We start from the raw sequence: 18,447 nt of genomic DNA on the forward strand, positions 1-18,447 counted from the left end.
ATATGTCGTGAAGCTGGACATGGCCAGTGTCAGGACGTAATCCTTCATCGTATCGTATGTGTCACAGCATTCAGTAGTGAACACTGCATGCACATGCTTGCAGTGGAAGGAGCAATTAAAAGGCTGGCGGCTAGCAAAACATGGCTGCTGGACCAAGCTCTGCTATCCCCGGGAATCTGACCAAGGGTCGGAGAAAAGGACACCACGGGTCATTGAGCCAAAGGTTCCCCACCCATGTACTAAAATATTCTTCAATTGAAGCTATGAGGCAGAATGTCAGATTTTCATGGCTTATCTTATTCTTTCTCTGTTTGCAGATTATTTTTCTCAGCACTTGGGAGAATATGAAAGTGTCCTTGCAGCTTTGGAGGACCTCAACCTTTCAATATTAAAGGCTATGGACAAAACAAAACAAGTAAGGAACTAATAAACAAAATTATATACAGTCACAAACTAATATATAATACACTCCTCAAAATTAAAATTGCATTATGCAGTGATAGCTAGAGATTGATCTGGAGAGCACGTGGGCAACACCATGAAGAGTTCATAATCCTAGATGTCACACCGGTCCTACATCTGGGATTATGATGTGAGGTGGCATAATTTGTGGTAGCCAGGCCCATTTCGTTTTCATTCCAGGTATACTACCAGCTCAGAGATATATTGATTCGGTTATGGAACCAGTGATACAGCCATTTCTCTAAAGTGTCCCAAGAGTTATTTTTACACATGAAAAAAACCACACCACATGTTGTTCCTACGACTGTGAGCCGCCTGTGTGGCCTAAATCTGCTACCATTGTCTGCAGGGTCTCCTATCGAGCATTTCTGGGAAGTCATTGATTGGCAATAGCAAAGGGAGCTGCCAGCAGCGGTTGTTGATGATTTGCTGCCCAAGTACATTCAGTATGGCAGAACATTCCTCAACCATTAATAATCTTATTAATAGCAGTCGGGACGTGTAAATTCAGGGATTCCTACCTGTGAAGCTCATACTAAATAAATCAAGATGTTTTGAAAATGTTATTTCCATTTTTTTATATTTTCTAAATCACTAACATGTCTGTCCATTCTGCGATTTCCATAATTTCACGACTTTCACTTTTTGGTGTTGCAATTTCAAAGTTGAGTAGTGTATCTATAGATAAATTTTGATATTATGAAAATATATTTTAGTACATTAGCTAACTGGACAATTTACTTTGTTAAAAGTTACAGTAATATTCTCATAAACCAAACCTAAAAATACACAAGATAACATTATTATCTGCTTCCCGACATAGGAAGTAGTGGCACATTCTATGTCCGCTGCGGGTGGATAACGTGTGCTCGGGAACTTTATGATACGTTGGGTGGTACATGAGCAAAACAACCAGTGCCTATCATTGGCAGAAATTCAAAAAGACAGCAGAGATAAATAATATCAAAAATACTTTTATTACAAATATATGTAATATTTGCCATAAGTACAGTAGTGACCTCATATCTTATAGATTATTATGCAAGGATGTTCAAGGTTTGGTCAAAGCAGAAATAGACAAAAATATCCATAAAAAAATGTAAAAAAAATATAAAAGGATGGAAAATTTTTATACATCATCATAAAATAGCTTGAAAGGAAGCAACACTGCAAACAGGAGAAGATACGTACAGAGGTTTAGCGTCATAATGATGTGATCAGGAGACATAGTAATTCTATATAAAATAATTAGATACCACAAGAAATCTAGTAATATATTAAAATAAAAATGTACAACATGTTTTTATGTAATAACAAGTCTCTAATAAGCTATTTTACAAACTGAATGGGTGAGAAAGAGAAGTAAGTTCTTACACAAGCATTGCAAACGTATAACATTCGCCCATATGGCTTTTAAAGACGATCGTATAACTTGGACGAGTGCTATCCTTCGTTTTGAAGGATAGGGCTCATCCCCATGTTATTTAATGGGGCATTGCACCAAGTGGTCTGAGCGGAAATAAAAAGCAGCATGAATGATTTGCCTCTGATATTCGGATAGAAAACATCGAATGGAGAAGGTGGAAAAACATATTTTGCTCTCCACCTCCAAGAAAATCAGATCAAACCCTCATCAAACTCTAATCAGAGTGCGATTTGCATAATCGGACCGAGATGCGAGAAAAACGGTTATGTGACCTTAGCCATAAGAGAAACGCTTTGTCAAAAGTATTCATCAAGCTTTGATTGCTGAGGTTAACCACTTACATGTTGATTTCAGAGATTGACAGCAGTATTTAAGTTGTACAATACAACCGGGGATTCGTTTCAATGCCAATTTCAATTTTGGTGTGTTGATGATTTGCCATGGCAGCCTGAGACCTACTGAAGCCAGTGGCTGGGCCACATTGATTGCTAACTTCACTACGTACTGCAGCACAGATATATTACAATGTATTGTACAAACAACCAAATCATCACAGGTTCAATTCCCGAGGAGCTCATAGTGGCCTGGAAAATTATATTGTTGGATCCTTTTCACCACACAATAATATCCGTAATCATAAAGCTCAAAAAAACAATGTTGGAATTGCAGGTTTTTTTTCACAATTTTACCCCTCGTGGAGTTTTTCCCTGTTTTTCAGTTCATTATATGGCAAAATGATTGGTATCATTCAAAACTACAACTCGACCCACAAAAATCAAGCCCTCATATGACTGTGCAGATGGAAATACTGTATATTCTCGAGTATAAGCCGAGGCACCTAATTTTGCCATGGAAAACTGGGTAAGCTTATTGACTCGAGTATAGGCCGGGTATGCATTGTCCCCCTCATCCCTGTCCTGTGGCTGTCCCTGTCCTGTCCTGCTATGTGTGGCTCCCCCTGTCCTGTCCTGCTATTCATGGCTCCCCTATCCTGTGCTGGGTCCTAGTATGTGGCCCCCCTGTCCTGTTATGTGGCTCCCGCTTCCTGTTCTGGTATGTGGCTCCCCTTGTCCTGTCCTGGTATGTGGCTCCCCTTGTCCTGTCCTGGTATGTGGCTCCCCGTCCTGTCCTGGTATGTGGCTTCCCCGTCCTGTCCTGGTATGTGGCTCCCCTGTTTTGTCCTGGTATGTGTGGCTCCCCTTGTTGTATGCATGGCTCCCCCAGTCCCGCATTACTCAGCTCCCTCGTTACCGTATTGCTCAGCTCCCCCGTTCCTGCATTGCTCAGCTCCCCGGGTCTTGCATTGCTCAACTTTCCGGTTTCCACATTGCTCAGCTCCCCCAGTCCTCCATTGCTCAGCTCCCCAGTCCCGCATTGCTCAGCTCCCCCGGTCATGCATTGCTCAGCTCCCTCGGTCCCGCATTGCTCAGCTCTCCCAGTCCCACATTGCTCGGCTCCCCCAGTCCTGCATTGCTCAGCCCCCCAGTCCCGCATTGCCCAGCTCCCCTGGTCCTGCATTGCTCTGCTCCCTCGGTCCCGCATTGCTCAGCTCTCCCAGTCCCACATTGCTTGGCTCCCCCAGTCCTGCATTGCTCAGCCCCCCAGTCCCGCATTGCTCAGCTCCCCCAGTCCTGCATTGCTCAGCTCCCTCGGTCCCGCATTGCTCAGCTCCCCTGGTCCCGCATTGCTCAGCTCCCCAGTCTGCATTGCTCAGCTACCCCAACCCGCATGGCTGGCTCCCCCATCCCCCATGGCTTGGCTCCCCTCTTCCCCTGGTTGTATGCATGGCTCACATTGCCCCCCTCCCCATCATACTCACCCTCCTCGCGCCTGCATCTCCGTCCCTGCATCTCCGTTGTCCACCGCTCTTGGCTCTCCTCTCCTCAGAGGTCACGTGGTACTGCTCATTAAGGTAATGGATATGCACTCCACGCCTATGGGAGTGGAGAAGCGTCCATATTCATTACCTTAATGAGCGGTACCACGTGACCGCTCAGCACACGAGAGGAGAGCTGCCAGCACCGTGACGATGGAGATGCAGGGACGAAGATGCAGTGACAGAGGGTGAGTATGATATCTGTTATGAACTGGTGGTTTAGAACCACAATGGACCTGGTGGTTAAGAGCACACAAAATGACCTGATAGTTACTAATAACATAGGACAAGCTCTGAGACGTGGGAACTCTGCTGACCGCAATCCCTAATCCTATCATACCACACTAGAAGTAGCCGTGGAGCGCTCCTGACCAGACCTAGGCGCCTCGGCACAGCCTAAGAAACTAGCTAGCCCTGAAGATAGAAAAATTCCCAGAGAAATTCCCCAAAGGAAAAGGCAGCCCCCCACATATAATGACTGTGAGTAAAGATGAAAATACAAACACAGAGATTAAATAGATTTTAGCAAAGTGAGGCCCGACTTACTGAATAGACCGAGGATAGGAAAGATAGCTTTGCGGTCAGCACAAAAACCTACAAAGAACCACGCAGAGGGCGCAAAAAGCCCCTCCGCACCGACCAACGGTACGGAGGTGCTCCCTCTGCGTCCCAGAGCTTCCAGCAAGCAAGACAAACCAAAATAGCAAGCTGGACAGAAAAAATAGCAAACAAAAGAAACACAAGCAGAACTTAGCTTATGCAGGGAAGACAGGCCACAAGAACGATCCAGGAGAGAGCAAGACCAATACTGGAACATTGACTGGAGGCAAGGAACAAAGAACTAGGTGGAATTAAATAGAGCAGCACCTAACGACTTAACCTCGTCACCTGAGGAAGGAAACTCAGAAGCCGCAGCCCCACTCACATCCACCAGAGGAAGCTCATAGACAGAACCAGCCGAAGTACCACTCATGACCACAGGAGGGAGCTTGACCACAGAATTCACAACAGATATCCGCTTCCCCCCCTGCCAGTGTTCTGGACAATTGACTCGTGTATAAGCCTAGGGGGGCATTTTCAGCACAAAAAATTGTGCTGAAAATCTATACACGAGTATATACGGTATATAATAATTATGGCTTTTGGAGGAAAGGAAGTAAATAACTAAAAACACAAAAGTTGAAAATTGCATGGTCGAAAAAGCATTAAGTATTGTGGCTGAAATTTTAAACAGAACCTGACAGGTCAACCATGCCCTCCAACACATCAATGTCCTCACTTCCAGACAGGTACAGTGCACCTCTGAAGCCGGGAAGATGACATAGTCAACTAAAGCCGAACACATGCGCAAGATGTGCAGGAGCTGGCGATGACGATGGCTCTTGCACATCATGTTATCACACCAACAGTGGCATGAAAACATGCTGTGAGGACCAACTAGCCTTGGGAAACAAACGCCCCATTGATTAGTCAAAGGCCTCATTAGCCTTGGAAAAGCAAACTTAATAAAAGCATTTTTAAAATGTATTTGTCTGATCACTAGAATGGGCAATATAACAACAAATACACAAATGCTAGTGGGTGGGAGGGCATGGGAGTCCTGTCATAGTCCCTTTAAGAGGTTTCCACAGAAAGCCACAGAATATGATTGTTAGATCACTAGAACAGGTGACCTAAGACTCCTCTCCACTGACGAAGAACAGAGGATAGGTGATAAGTATTATTCATGGGAGGCTCTTGTATGTCCATGGAATGATAAAAAAAGCTATGGCTTTTGGAAGTGTAAGGGGGTACAGAAGACAGTTTATTCCCTGCTAACCTTACACCTGCTTCTGTGTCCCTGAAAGTGCTGGTGTAACAGGGTCTACCAAGCTGGGGTACCTCTTTCAGTACCACCCCGTGTTTCAGGAAGTCCACTCTGCTTTTCCTAGATTCTGAATGAAGGACGCTGGCTGGAATTCCTTGATTACGTGAGAGCATATAAAAGCTGACTGCTACCCCACGTATTTCCAGTCTAAGAACAACCTTTATTTACAGCACACAGAATATATAACACAGATACACAGGGCAGGCCAATAGGAACACAGCAGGCCAGACCTACTTTACAATAGCCGCAGGGGGCCAGAGCCTGCCAATATTTACTGTGGGAATTATAAAGGTGGGGGGAGGTCAGAAAGAGAATATCTTGTCCAGGGGCGCAGCCTGTGGACTGATGCATTTCACATGGAAACTATTATACATAATATATACTGCATAACATATTCTTGGTGCTGGGGGTTCTGTAACAGCTGGTACTTCTCATTTGCTTGGCAATACTATATGTTCTGTTATGTATGTCTGATATATATTGTAAAGTCGTCTAATGCCTTTAATGCTGCTATAATGTAATGTATATATGTCCCTGTGATTGTAGGGAAAGTATAGGATTTAGTGAGTTGTAGGGTCTAGATTAGCCCACTAGAGGGGGGCACTGTAGAAACTAGTTAGTTAGGAGGGGCCAACTGCATAAGGTATAGAGAGCTTCCTGCTTTTGGTCAGAAGGACCAGGGAGCCCAGATAGTGCAGAAGGGCCTCAGGGCCCATGCAGGGCAGTTGAGCCACGTAACATTCTTCAAGTAAAGGAGCTCATCCAGGGCCTAGGAGTAACAGTTGCCAAGAAGCATAGGAATACAGGGCAGCTTTGTCATGATGTGGTCAGCTACTTAGGAAGAAAGAAACCCCCCGTGAATCCAAGAGAACCCAGATGGACAGGAAAGTGGACAAAATGGTACACTACCGCTGGGACATTGTATGCATGTGACGGAGGGCCAGGGTGCGCTGAAGCAGCCACCATTGATAGCCACGACTACGGCCCTGGCCACTCTCACAGAAGAATGGAAGGAAAAAATAAAGGTGCAAAAATGAAAATTGACCACTTTCTTAAGGGGTTAATATTGCGACAGTCACGAGTCCACCCTGTCAGACCCATCTTTGAAGAGTCAAAGGGATTGATGGACGTCTGAAAAATGGACCATCTGAATGAGGCCTGTCATCATGTAACTTCACAATCCTGTGTTATCTGCCTACTCTGACACCAGTCTATAAAGGAATGCCACGTATGGACCTGTTAACATTCTGAAAACTTAGAAAGTCCTTGAAAAGTGTTAAGTCAGTTGTTTCTACCTTTTGCAGCAAAGCTTGTTTTCTCCTTCGATTCAGTCCTCCATTGTGTACAGAGAATTGCAAAGTATTCATTTAAATGCATTCAATTTCCCACTAAAAATAACCCGGCCTGCCATGTGCATGGAGAAGTCTTATAATTACAAAGTTGGATACAGTTCTGCAAAGTAATTCAGACGTTAATTATAGAGAAGAAGTCTCTCCAGAGCTGATAACCTGATACAGCAAATATCCTGCTGGCTCAGAGTAAGATAATAAGACTTTTTGATAATAAAACTGCTTATATTAAATGAGAGAATAGCGACCAAATGTCTGGTACTTGACCCATCCATCAGATTTACATAATCTTCTTCCAGCTGATCGCTCTATACATTGCAGGAAAGGCGATGATTGTTTTTTTTTTGCACGACTGTCTACTTCATGGCTTCCGGTTCTGTTGCATAGCTCCAGTGATAAGTTATAAAGACATATACAATCTTAGGAAAAAGATTGTGCACTCCCCTTATCAACATGTGTAGATTCCTAAGAGAAAAGAAGGTTATGAAGCACTCCTCCTCCCATCAGTTTTTATCCTCTTAATATACTGCAGTCATCATATTATACAGCACTGTGTACTTACAATTGCTCATTTTGCCTTTCTACCCAGATAATTCTTCTCTTTTCTCTGCTCTATGTAGAAACAGGAAGTCTCCTGTCTCTAATTTATCATCCCTCTCTTCAACTCCTGACCCAGCTGCTCCCTCCTCCCTGCTAGGGATTTTTTACAGTGATGACTCGTACAGGGAAAATTGACCTCCTGTTTCTACATAGAGATTAGTAGAACTCAGCTAGTTATTAATCACATGATGCCATAGTCGTAATGGAAAAGAGAACAATTATCTGGGTAGAAAGGCAAAATGAGCAATTGTAAATACACAGCACTGTATAATATGATGATTGAAATTAATTAAAAGGATAATAATTTTAATAATTTTCATGGGAGTGCTTCTTTAAAAGGAGATTTCCATCTCTGATTGTGAAGGATGGTATCGAGAAATCATTCAGAATCCCACCGCTGCCACCACTTGTGATGAATCTGCACTTCACCACCCGCCTGACGTTACTATTACGTCAGACGGATCACGTAATGTGGTCTCCCCATTTACACCAATGTGACGTTCTGCACCCTCTGGGAACACGTAAAGTCAGTTTGGAACAGTTTTATGCAGACACGCCCTGTCCACAGAGGCCCAGGGAGGCATGGGGAGTGAGAGGATGTGGCCCACACAGTCACTGATGTGGCACCAAACTTGCTCACAATCCTGACAGGCTCAGAGGCCCCTTTCTCTAGCACCAGTTAGACAGAGAGCTGCCAATTTCAATTTATTAGTGAAGCAATATGATGTGTTTGGTGGATATTTCCCAACTCTGACCATTGTATCACCACTCAGAGATTCCACTCATGCCCAGTGGAATATGACTTTACACTTTGTTTATATTTAATCCATCAGTGTCTGTTATCTGTTTGGTTGTCGTTTTTTCATCTTTTTTTACTAATTATGGAATTTTTGCAATTAGTAAAGTTTACATATTTTTAACCTTAAAACTCCAAGTCATCCTCCTGTTTATATACATGGGTGGGCAAGTGTAGAATTAGATGTAATACAAGGATGGGTTGGGTTTGTTGTCTGTCTCATGGTAGGGTTTCTGAACATAAGACCACTACTATGATGTCAATATGCCCTAATGAGGCAACCCCTTTTTTATACACCCTGTGTATGGTTTACTCGAGCCTGACATTTTGGGAATAAAAGAGGCTTTAATTTGACATGGTGGGCACCAGGAACAGAACGTTGAGCAAAGATTTGATAAGGATTCTTACAAATCACCTAATCTGAAGCCAATTCATACTATGTACCCTACAAGAATAAATGCCACTTGGTCATCTACACTGCAAACCTGATATTACACGGGTCTCCGAGATCTCCAAGTACACAATTACTTAATATAAATATTTTGGCAACTGCTACTGATTGTTGACTTGGTCCAATATTAATACATTGAGCCACTGATTTGTTACTGAACCAGTTATTAACACTTATGTTGTTCACCTTTTGTGTGTCTGTTCCTTTTATTCTGTGCGCAGTGCTATTATTTTCAGGCCAATAGTTTGAAGTATTTGTTATAAAAAAGAAAAGCAAAATGGTAAGAACAACCCGAAGGTGTCTGTTTGATAGAAGAGGTGTTCGATGAAATGACAATGAACAGAACAAGGCAAGCTGTTTATCTCAGGAGGTGGGAGTCAGTTCGTCAAAGTTGGAATAACAATGTTACAAAGGACGCCATACAAAGCTAGGGAACAAATAAAAAGGTACAGCCTGCTGGTCCAAAGAAAAAGGAGAAACCGCGGAAGTATAAGCTTTATCCCTCAGGCTATAGATTTCCTGATTGTGAATTGTTTCGTAGGGATCGATTTTAAGATGCAAGATTAACTTAAAGGAGTTCTCACATTAAAGCGGACCTGTCACTGCTGGGTATGTGAGCAGAGGCAAGCAGTGATATTTTATGTTAATACAGTTCTAAACATGTCAGGACATGGCCCGGGAGCTGAATAGGAGACTAGTATTTATACAAAAGAGTAGGGACCAATCTGATTGGGTACACCTTGTCGCGGTGGGATGGTTTTTAAGCTTTTTGGTCAAAATAGTGTTAAAGGGTTTTTGCTATGTAACCTGAGGGCAGCATGATGTAGGGGTTAAAACACTAAACTCAACAATGTGTCACATGTGCAGCTGTGTGTTGTTCTTTACTTACACTGAAGGTTGTATCACCCTGTGATTAACATTGCTGTGACTATCTGGTCTCTGTGAGTATTGGCATCCTGACTACTAGAATTACATCGGCCCTAGTAATACTGTATGTGTTAGCATATAAATACAGTCATGGCTGAAAGTTTTGGCACCCTTGAAATTGTTCCAGAAAAATAAGTATTTCTCCAAGAAAATTATTGCAATTACACATTTTTATACACATGCTTATTTCCTCTATGAGTACTGGAACAACACACAAAAAAATGAAAAAAAACAAAATGGGCTGGACAAAATTGTTTGCACCTTTCCAAAATTGTGGGTAAGCAAATTTGCTTCAAGCATATGATGCTCATTCAAACTCACTTGTGGCAGGTAACAGGTGTGGACAATATGAAAATCACACCTGAAACCAGATAAAAAGGGGAGAAGTTTATTCAATCTTTGCATTGTGTGTCTGTGTGTGCCCCACTAAGCATGGAGATCAGAAAGTGGAGAAGAGAACTATCTGAAGACTTGAGAATCAAAATTATTGAAAAATATCAACATTCTCAAAGTTACAAGTCCATCTCCAGAGATCTTAATATTTCTTTGTCCATGCCCCACAACATAATCAAGATGTTTACAACCCATGGCACTGTAGCTAATCTCCCAGCAAGAAAAAAAAAATGATGAAAGATTGCAACACAGAATTGTCCGGATATTAGAGAAGCAGTCCTAATGAAGTTCCCAAAAAAATCAAGCTGTCCTGAAGGCTCAAGGTGCATTAGTGTCAGAGTGGACTATCCATTAAAATTTGAATGGAATGCTATGGCAGGAGGACCCCACTGCTGACACACAGACTTAGAAAAGCTAGATTGTAGTTTGCTCAAATGTACATGAGTAAGCCAAAATCCTTTTGGGAAAATGTCTTAAAGGGAACCTGTCACCCCCAAAATCGATGGTGAAGTAAGCTCACAGTCATCAGGGGCTTATCTACAGCATTCTGTAATACTGCAGTGCGCAGGCGCCGGGCCTCTCTGACCTTTCCAGTGCCTGCGGAAGACCAGAAGAGGACGTCATGGAATGAAGATGGGAGGCGCTGTTCCGGACCTGAGACACCCATCGGAGCAGGGCCACACCTGGGTGAGTATAATCTAACCTCTTTTTCTCCTCTTTCAGGTAACATCGGCGGCTTATCTACAGCATTACAGAATGCTGTAGATAAGCCCCTGATGATGGTGAGCTTATCTCACCATCGATTTTGGGGGTGACAGGTTCCCTTTAAAGGAGTTCATAACATTAAATGGGACCTCTCACTGCTGGGTATGTGACTAAAGCAGTGGCAAGCAGTGTGGAAAGATGAGATCAAGATAGAGGTTTTTAGTAAAGCACATTATTCTACAGTTTACCAAAAACAGAATGAAACCTACAAAGAAAAAAAAACACAGTACCTACAGTGAAATATGGTGGAGGTTCAAAGATGTTTTGGAGTGGTTTTGCTGCCTCTGGCACTGGGTTCCTTGTCTGTGTGCAAGGCATCATGAAATCTGAAGATTACAAAAGGATTTGGATAGCAATGTAGTGCCAAGTGTCACAAAGTTCGGTTTGTGTCCTAGGTCATGGGTCTTCCAACAGAACAATGACCCCCAAACATACTTCAAAAAGCATCCAGAAATGGATGGAAACAAAGCTCTGGAGTGTTCTGAAGTAGCCAGCAATTATTCTGGATCTAAATCCCATTAAGACCTATGGAGAGATCTTAAACTTGCTATTGGGAGTAGACACCTTTCAAATATGAGAGATGTGGAGCAGTTTGCAAAAGAAGAGTGGTCCAAAAATTTCAGTTAAGAGGTGTAAGAAGCTATAAGAAGCAATTGATTGCAGTTATTTATTACAAAGGGTGTCCAACCAAATAAAAATTGAGGGTGCCAAAAACTGTCTTGCCCATGTTTGGGGTTTTTGTGTGAAATTTTGTCCAATATGCCTATTTTCTTTGTTTTTGTGTTGTTCCAATAGACACAAAGGAAATAAATATGTGTATAACAAAACATGTGTAATTGGGGGCAATACACGGTATTAAGAAATGGGGTATGTAAACTTTTGATCAGGGTCATTTGGATGTTTTGGGTTGTCATTATGATTTAAAAAGAGAAAACACAGTAGTTTGACAATAAATGGCTTCACCCAACCACTAACCATGAGTGGAGAAAAAGTTTTGGTGTTAACATTCATATTCTCTGAAAAAAGGCCAAGAGAGCTTTTCTGTTGTGAATTCCGCTCTTGGGCTCCCTCCGGTGGTTGTAAGTGGCACTTTTGTGAGTTCTGCTCTTGGGCTCCCTCCGGTGGTTTTAAGTGGTATGGCTGCTCCTTGGATTTAGCAGTCTGCAGCTGCTTCCACTGATTGTCTTTCTGCTCGGCTATTTTTGCCTGGCTCTTTCCTTCAGCCAGTGCCACTTGTCAATGGTTCCTGGTTGGATTCACATCTCTTTTGGATTTCCCTGTTATCCTGACCAGTTCAGCAAAGTTAAGTCCTTGCTTGCTCTTTTCTGTCCACAGGTTGTGGACTTATCCGTTCTGTGCTTTCTATGTTTTGTCCAGCTTGTCAGTATGAATTAATTCAGTGAAGCTGGAAGCTCTGGGAAGCAGATTTACCCTCCACACCTTTAGTCAGGTGTGGAGATTTTTGTAAACTCTGTGTGGATTTTTTGTAGTTTTTTATACTGACCGCACAGTATTCCATCCTGTCCTATCTATCTAGCTAGCCTGGCCTCCTGTGCTACATCCTGGTTTCATTCTGTGTATGTCTTTTCCCTCTCCACTCACAGTCATTACTTGTGGGGGGCTATCTATCCTTTGGGGATTTTCTCTGAGGCAAGATGGTTTTCCTGTTTCGTTCTTTAGGGGTAGTTAGATCTCAGGCTGTGACGAGGTGCCTAGGGAGTGTCAGGAGCATCCCACGGCTACTTCTAGTGTTGTGTTGAGCTTAGGGACTGCGGTCAGTACAGGTACCACTTCCTTCAGAGCTCGTCGCATGTTGCTCCTAAACCACCAGTTCATAACACTTTTCAACACATTTGTGTGGGTGTGTGTGTGTATATATATATATAAATATATCATCCTGAATTATAGATTATTAAATGGTAGGATCTGCAAAACAATACTACTTAAATTGCAATAGCTTTTTTATCAACCAGCTACACAAATAAGGACTACAAACTGACCGAGTTTTTGGAGATAAATTCCTGTATATGATAAGACCAGTTCACATTTGTGAACTACTTTCTGCGCTGCTTTGACTTCTATTTATACCAAGCAGCTCTACTTGCTTTTATCATGTTCAGTTGCTGTGCAACAAATCCATCTTGGATTTTCCCACGAGCTGCGGCAAGACTAGAATTTTAATGTAGCGATTCTACAGAATTTAATTTTAAGTTAATGCATTTCACAAAGGCCAATTATGTTGTTTTATAAACCCTAAGTTTATACTCATTATGTTCATCATCTTTAGGCTCAATGTTGCTTGACAGTTTGTGAACTCTTAAGTATTTTCCATATTCCTACATAAATTTGACCTAAAATTGTGTCAGATTTTCACTTACAGGTGCTTCTCACAAAATTAGAATATCATCAAAAAGTTAATTTATTTCAGATCTTTAATTCAAAAAGTGAATCTCATATATTAAATAGTCATTACAAACAGAATGATATATTTGAAGTGTTTATTTCTGTTAATGTTTATGATTATGGCTTACAGCCAATGAAAACCCAAAAGTCATTATCTCCGTAAATTAGAATACTTTATAACACCAGCTTGAAAAATGATTTTAAAATCCGAAATGTTGGCCTACTGAAATGTATGTTCAGTAAATACACTCAATACTTGGTCAGGGCTCTTTTGGCATCAGTTACTGCATCAATGTGGCGTGGCATGGAGGTGATCATCTTGTGGCACTGCTGAGGTGTTATGGAAGCCCAGTTGGCTTTTATAGCAGCCTTCAGCTCGTCTACATTGTTGGGTCTGGTGTCTTTCATCTTCCTCTTCTTGACAATACCCCACAGATTCTCTATGGGGTTAAGTTCAGGTGAGTTTGCTGGCCAATCAAGCACAGTGATACTGTTGTTTTTAACCCCTTCCTGACTTGTGACACGTAGGCGTCATGAAAGTCGGTGCCAATCCGACCTGTGATGCCTATGTGGCGTCATGGAGGGATCGCGTCCCTGCAGATCGGGTGAAAGGGTTAACTCCAATTTCACCCGATCTGCAGGGACAGGGGGAGTGGTACTTCAGTCCAGGGGGAGTGGCTTTGCCCCCACGTGGCTATGATTGCTCTGATTGGTTGTTGAAAGTGAAACAGCCAATCAGAGCAATTTGTAATAGTTCACCTATGAAACTTGGTGAAATATTACAATCCAGCTATGGCCGATGCTGTAATATCATCGGCCATGGCTGGAGACTGAGATCTGACACCTCCACTGACTGACAGCGGCGATCTGCCACCGCTGTCAGTCTTTCCTCCCCTCCGTTCTGTGCTCCGCTGCCCTCCTCTCCCCTCCGCCTGCCCCCGGCCTCCCCTCTGCCCCCTGCTGTCCGATCCCACCCCCCCATACTTACCAAGTCCCGGTGTCCCACCCGGTGTCTGTCCGTCTTCAGCGATGGGCGCTGCCATCTTCCAAAATGGCGGGTGCATGCGCAGTGCGCCCGCCGAATCTGCCGGCCGACAGATTCGTTCCAGGTACATTTTGATCACTGTGATAGGTTATATCACAGTGATCAAAATAAAAAAAATAGTAAATGAAGCCCCCCTTATCACCCCCATAGGTAGGGAAAATGATGAAATAAATAAAATATATTTATTTTTATTTTTCCACTAGGGTTAGGGTTAGAACTAGGGTTAGGGCTAGGGTTAGGGCTAGGGTTAGGGTTAGAATTGGGATAGGGTTGCAATTAGGGTTAGGATTGCAGTTAGGGTTAGAATTAGGCTATGCGCACACGGTGCAGATTTGGCTGCGGATCCGGAGCGGATTGGCCGCTGCGGATTCATGGCAGTTTTCCATCACGTTTACAGTACCATGTAAACCTATGGAAAGTAATGAAAAAGAAAATCCAGCTCACCATAGTAACAGTTCAACTCGGAGCACGGAAACGCTGTGTCAAGGCGTGGGGAATCCAAAAAGCAAAAAAAGAATATCCAGCTCAACGAGACAGTGAAAAGTAAAAACTTGGTACTTTATTCACTTCATATAGAAGCAGAGGATAAAAACATCATGATTAAGGGTGCTTTGCCACCTGAAACGCGTAGATAGATAGTGTTCTTATCCTTATTGTGCTGATGTTTTTATCCTCTGCTTCTATATGAAGTGAATAAAGTACCAAGTTTTTACTTTTCACTGTCTCGTTGAGCTGGATATTCTTTTTTTGCTTTTTAAACCTATGGAAAACCAAATCCGCTGGGCCAATGGTGTGGTATCCGCAGCATTTTACACCTGTTCCTCAATAGGAATCCACACAAAAAAACACTTGAAATCCACGGTAAATCCGCAAGTAAAATGCAGTGCATTTTACCTGCAGATTTTTCAAAAATGGTGTGGAAAAATCTGCAAACGAATCCGCAACATGGGCACATAGCCTTAGGGTTAGGGCTGGAACTAGAGTTAGGGTTGGAATTAGCATTAGGGTTGGAATTAGGGTTAAGAATAGGGTTAGGGGTGTGTTGAGGTTAGGGTTAGGCTTGTGGTTAGGGTTATGGTTAGGGTTGGGATTAGGGTTGGTTGAGTGTTGGGCTTAGGGTTGTGGTTAGGGTTGGGATTAGGGTTAGGGGTGTGTTGGGGTTAAGGTTGTGGTTAGGGGTGTGTTGGGGTTAGGGTTGTGATCACGGTTATGGTCAGAGTTGGGATTAGGGTTAGGGGTGTGTTGGGGTTAGTTTTGGAGTTAGAATTGAGGGGTTTCCACTGTTTAGGCACATTAGGGGGTCTCCAATCACGACATGGCGCCACCATTGATTCCAGCCAATCTTGAATTCAAAAAGTCAGATGGTGCTCCCTACCTTCCGAGCCCCGACGTGCGTCCAAACAGTGGTTTACCCAAACATATGGGGTATTGGCATAGTCTGGAAAAATTGTACAACAATTTTGGGGGTCTAAATTCTCCTGTTACCCTTGGAAAAATAAAAAATTGGGGGCTAAAAAATGATTTTTGTGGTGAAAAAAATGATTTTTTATTTTCACGGCTCTACGTTATAAAATTTTGTGAAGCACTTGGGGGTTCAAAGTGCTCAACACACATCTAGATAAGTTCCTTGGGGGGTCTAGTTTCCAAAATGGGGTCACTTGCGGGGGGTTTCTACTGTTTAGGTACATCAGGGGCTCTGCAAGCGCAAAGTGACACTCGCAGACCATTCCATCAAAGTCTGCATTTCAAAACGTCACTACTTCCTTTCCGAGCCCCGACGTGTGCCCAAACAGTGGTTTACCCCCACATATGGGGTATCAGCATACTCAAGAAAAATTGGACAACAACTATTGGGGTTCAGTTTCTCCTGTTACCATTATGAAAATAAAAAATTGCAGGCTAAAATAATCATTTTTGAGGAAAAAAATTATTTTTTATTTTCACGGCTCTGCATTATAACCTTTTGTGAAGCACTTGCGGGTTCAAAGTGCTCACCACACATCTAGCTAAGTTCCCTGGGGGTCTAATTTCCAAAATGGGGTCAATTGTGGGGGGTTTCTACTGTTTAGGCACATCAGGGTCTCTGCAAACGTAACATGACACCCGCAGACCATTCCATCAAAGTCTGCATTTTAAAACGTCACTGCTTCCCTTCCGAGCTCCGCCATGCACCCAAACAGTGGTTTTCCCCCCCACATATGGGGTATCAGCGTACTCAGGACAAACTGGACAACAACTTATGGGGTCCAATTTCTCCTGTTACCCTTGTGAAAATAAAATATTGCGGGGTAAAAAATAATTTTTGAGGAAAGAAAAATTATTTATTTTCATGGCTCTGCGTTATAAACTGCTATGAAGCATTTGGGGGTTCAAATTGCTCATCACACATCTACATAAGTTCCTTGGAGGGTCTAGTTTCCAAAATGGTGTCACTTGTGGGAGAGTTCAATGGTTTACCCCCACATGTGAGGTATCGGCGTACTCAGGAGAAATTGCCCAACACATTTTAAGATCCATTTTATCCTGTAGCCCATGAGAAAATGAAGAAATTGAGGCTAAAAGAATTTTTTTGTGAAATAAAGTACTTTTTCATTTTTACGGATCAATTTGTGAAGCACCTGGGGGTTGAAAGTGCTCACTATGCATCTAGATAAGTTCCTTGGGGGGTCTAGTTTCCAAAATGGGGTCACTTGTTGGGGAGCTCTAATCTTTAGGCACACAGGGGCTCTCCAAACGTGACATGGTGTCCGCCAAAGATTGGAGCCAATTTTTCATTCAAAAAGTCAAATGGCGCTCCTTCCCTTCCGAGCCCTGTCGTATGCCCAAACAGTGATTTCCCCCCACATAAGGGGTATCGGTGTACTCAGGACAAATTGCACAACAACTTTTGGGGTCCAGTTTCTCCTTTAACCCTTGGGAAAATAAAATAATTGTTGCTAAAAGTTCATTTTTGTGACTAAAAAGTTAAATGTTCATTTTTTCCTTCCATGTTGCTTCTGCTGCTGTGAAACACCTAAAGGGTTAATAAACTTCTTGAATGTGGTTTTGAGCACCTTGAGGGGTGCAGTTTTTAAAATAGTGTCACTTTTGGGTATTTTCAGCCATATAGACCCCTCACACTGACTTCAAATTTGAGGTGGTCCCTAAAAAAATAAATTTTGTTTTAAAAATGAAAAATCGCGGGTCAAATTTTAACCCTTATAACTTCCTAGCAAAAAAAATTTTTGTTTCCAAAATTATGCTGATGTAAAGTAGACATGTGGGAAATGTTATTTATTAACTATTTTGTGTCACATAACTCTCTGGTTTAACAGAATAAAAATTAAAAATGTGAAAATTGCTAAATTTTCTAAATTTTCGCCAAATTTCCATTTTTTTCACAAATAAGCACAAAAATTATCAGCCTCAATTTATGACTAACATGAAGCTCAATATGTCGCAAAAAAACAGTCTCAGAATTGCTAGGATTCGTTGAAGCGTTCTTGAGTTATTTCCTCATAAAGGGACACTGTTCAGAATTTCAAAAAATGGCCAGGTCATTAAGGTCAAAATAGTCTGGGTCATGAAGGGGTTAAAACAGGTATTGGTACTTTTGGCAGTGTGGACAGGTGCCAAGTTCTGCTGGAGAATGAAACTTCCATCTCCAAAAAGCTTGTCGGCAGAGGGAAGCATGAAGTGCTCTAAAATTTCCTGGTAGATGGCTGCACTGACTTTGGTCTTGATAAAACACAGAGGACCTACACCAGCAGATGACATGGCTCCCCAAATCATCACTGATTGTGGAAGCTTCACACTAGAGCTCAAGCAGCTCGGATTGTGGCCTCTCCACTCTTCCTCCAGTCTCTGGGACCTTTATTTCCAAATGAAATGCAAAATTTACTTTAATCTGGAAACAACACCTTGGACCACTGAGCAACAGTCCAGTTCTTTTTCTCCTTGGCCCAGGTAAGACGCTTCTGGCGTTGTCTATTGGTCATGAGTGGCTTGACACAAGGAATGCGACACTTGTAGCCCATGTCCTGGATACTTCTGTGTGTGCTGGCTCTTGAAGCAATAACTCCAGCAGCAGTCCACTCCTTCTGAATCT

General features: G+C 42.5%; 1 protein-coding gene across 1 annotated transcript in view; it reads left to right on the forward strand.

Moving 5' to 3' along the window:
• NECAB1 (N-terminal EF-hand calcium binding protein 1) overlaps positions 1-18,447 on the forward strand; it is a 342,508-nt gene that overhangs the window by 184,705 nt on the left and 139,356 nt on the right. Inside the window, exon 5 of the mRNA XM_069731596.1 lies at positions 318-415. Within this exon, the coding sequence (XP_069587697.1) occupies positions 318-415 (98 nt within the window). The remainder of the gene's footprint in view (positions 1-317; positions 416-18,447) is intronic.

This window comes from Ranitomeya imitator, chromosome 6 (genome assembly GCF_032444005.1).
Source record: "Ranitomeya imitator isolate aRanImi1 chromosome 6, aRanImi1.pri, whole genome shotgun sequence".
Taxonomy (NCBI): Eukaryota; Metazoa; Chordata; class Amphibia; order Anura; family Dendrobatidae; genus Ranitomeya; species Ranitomeya imitator.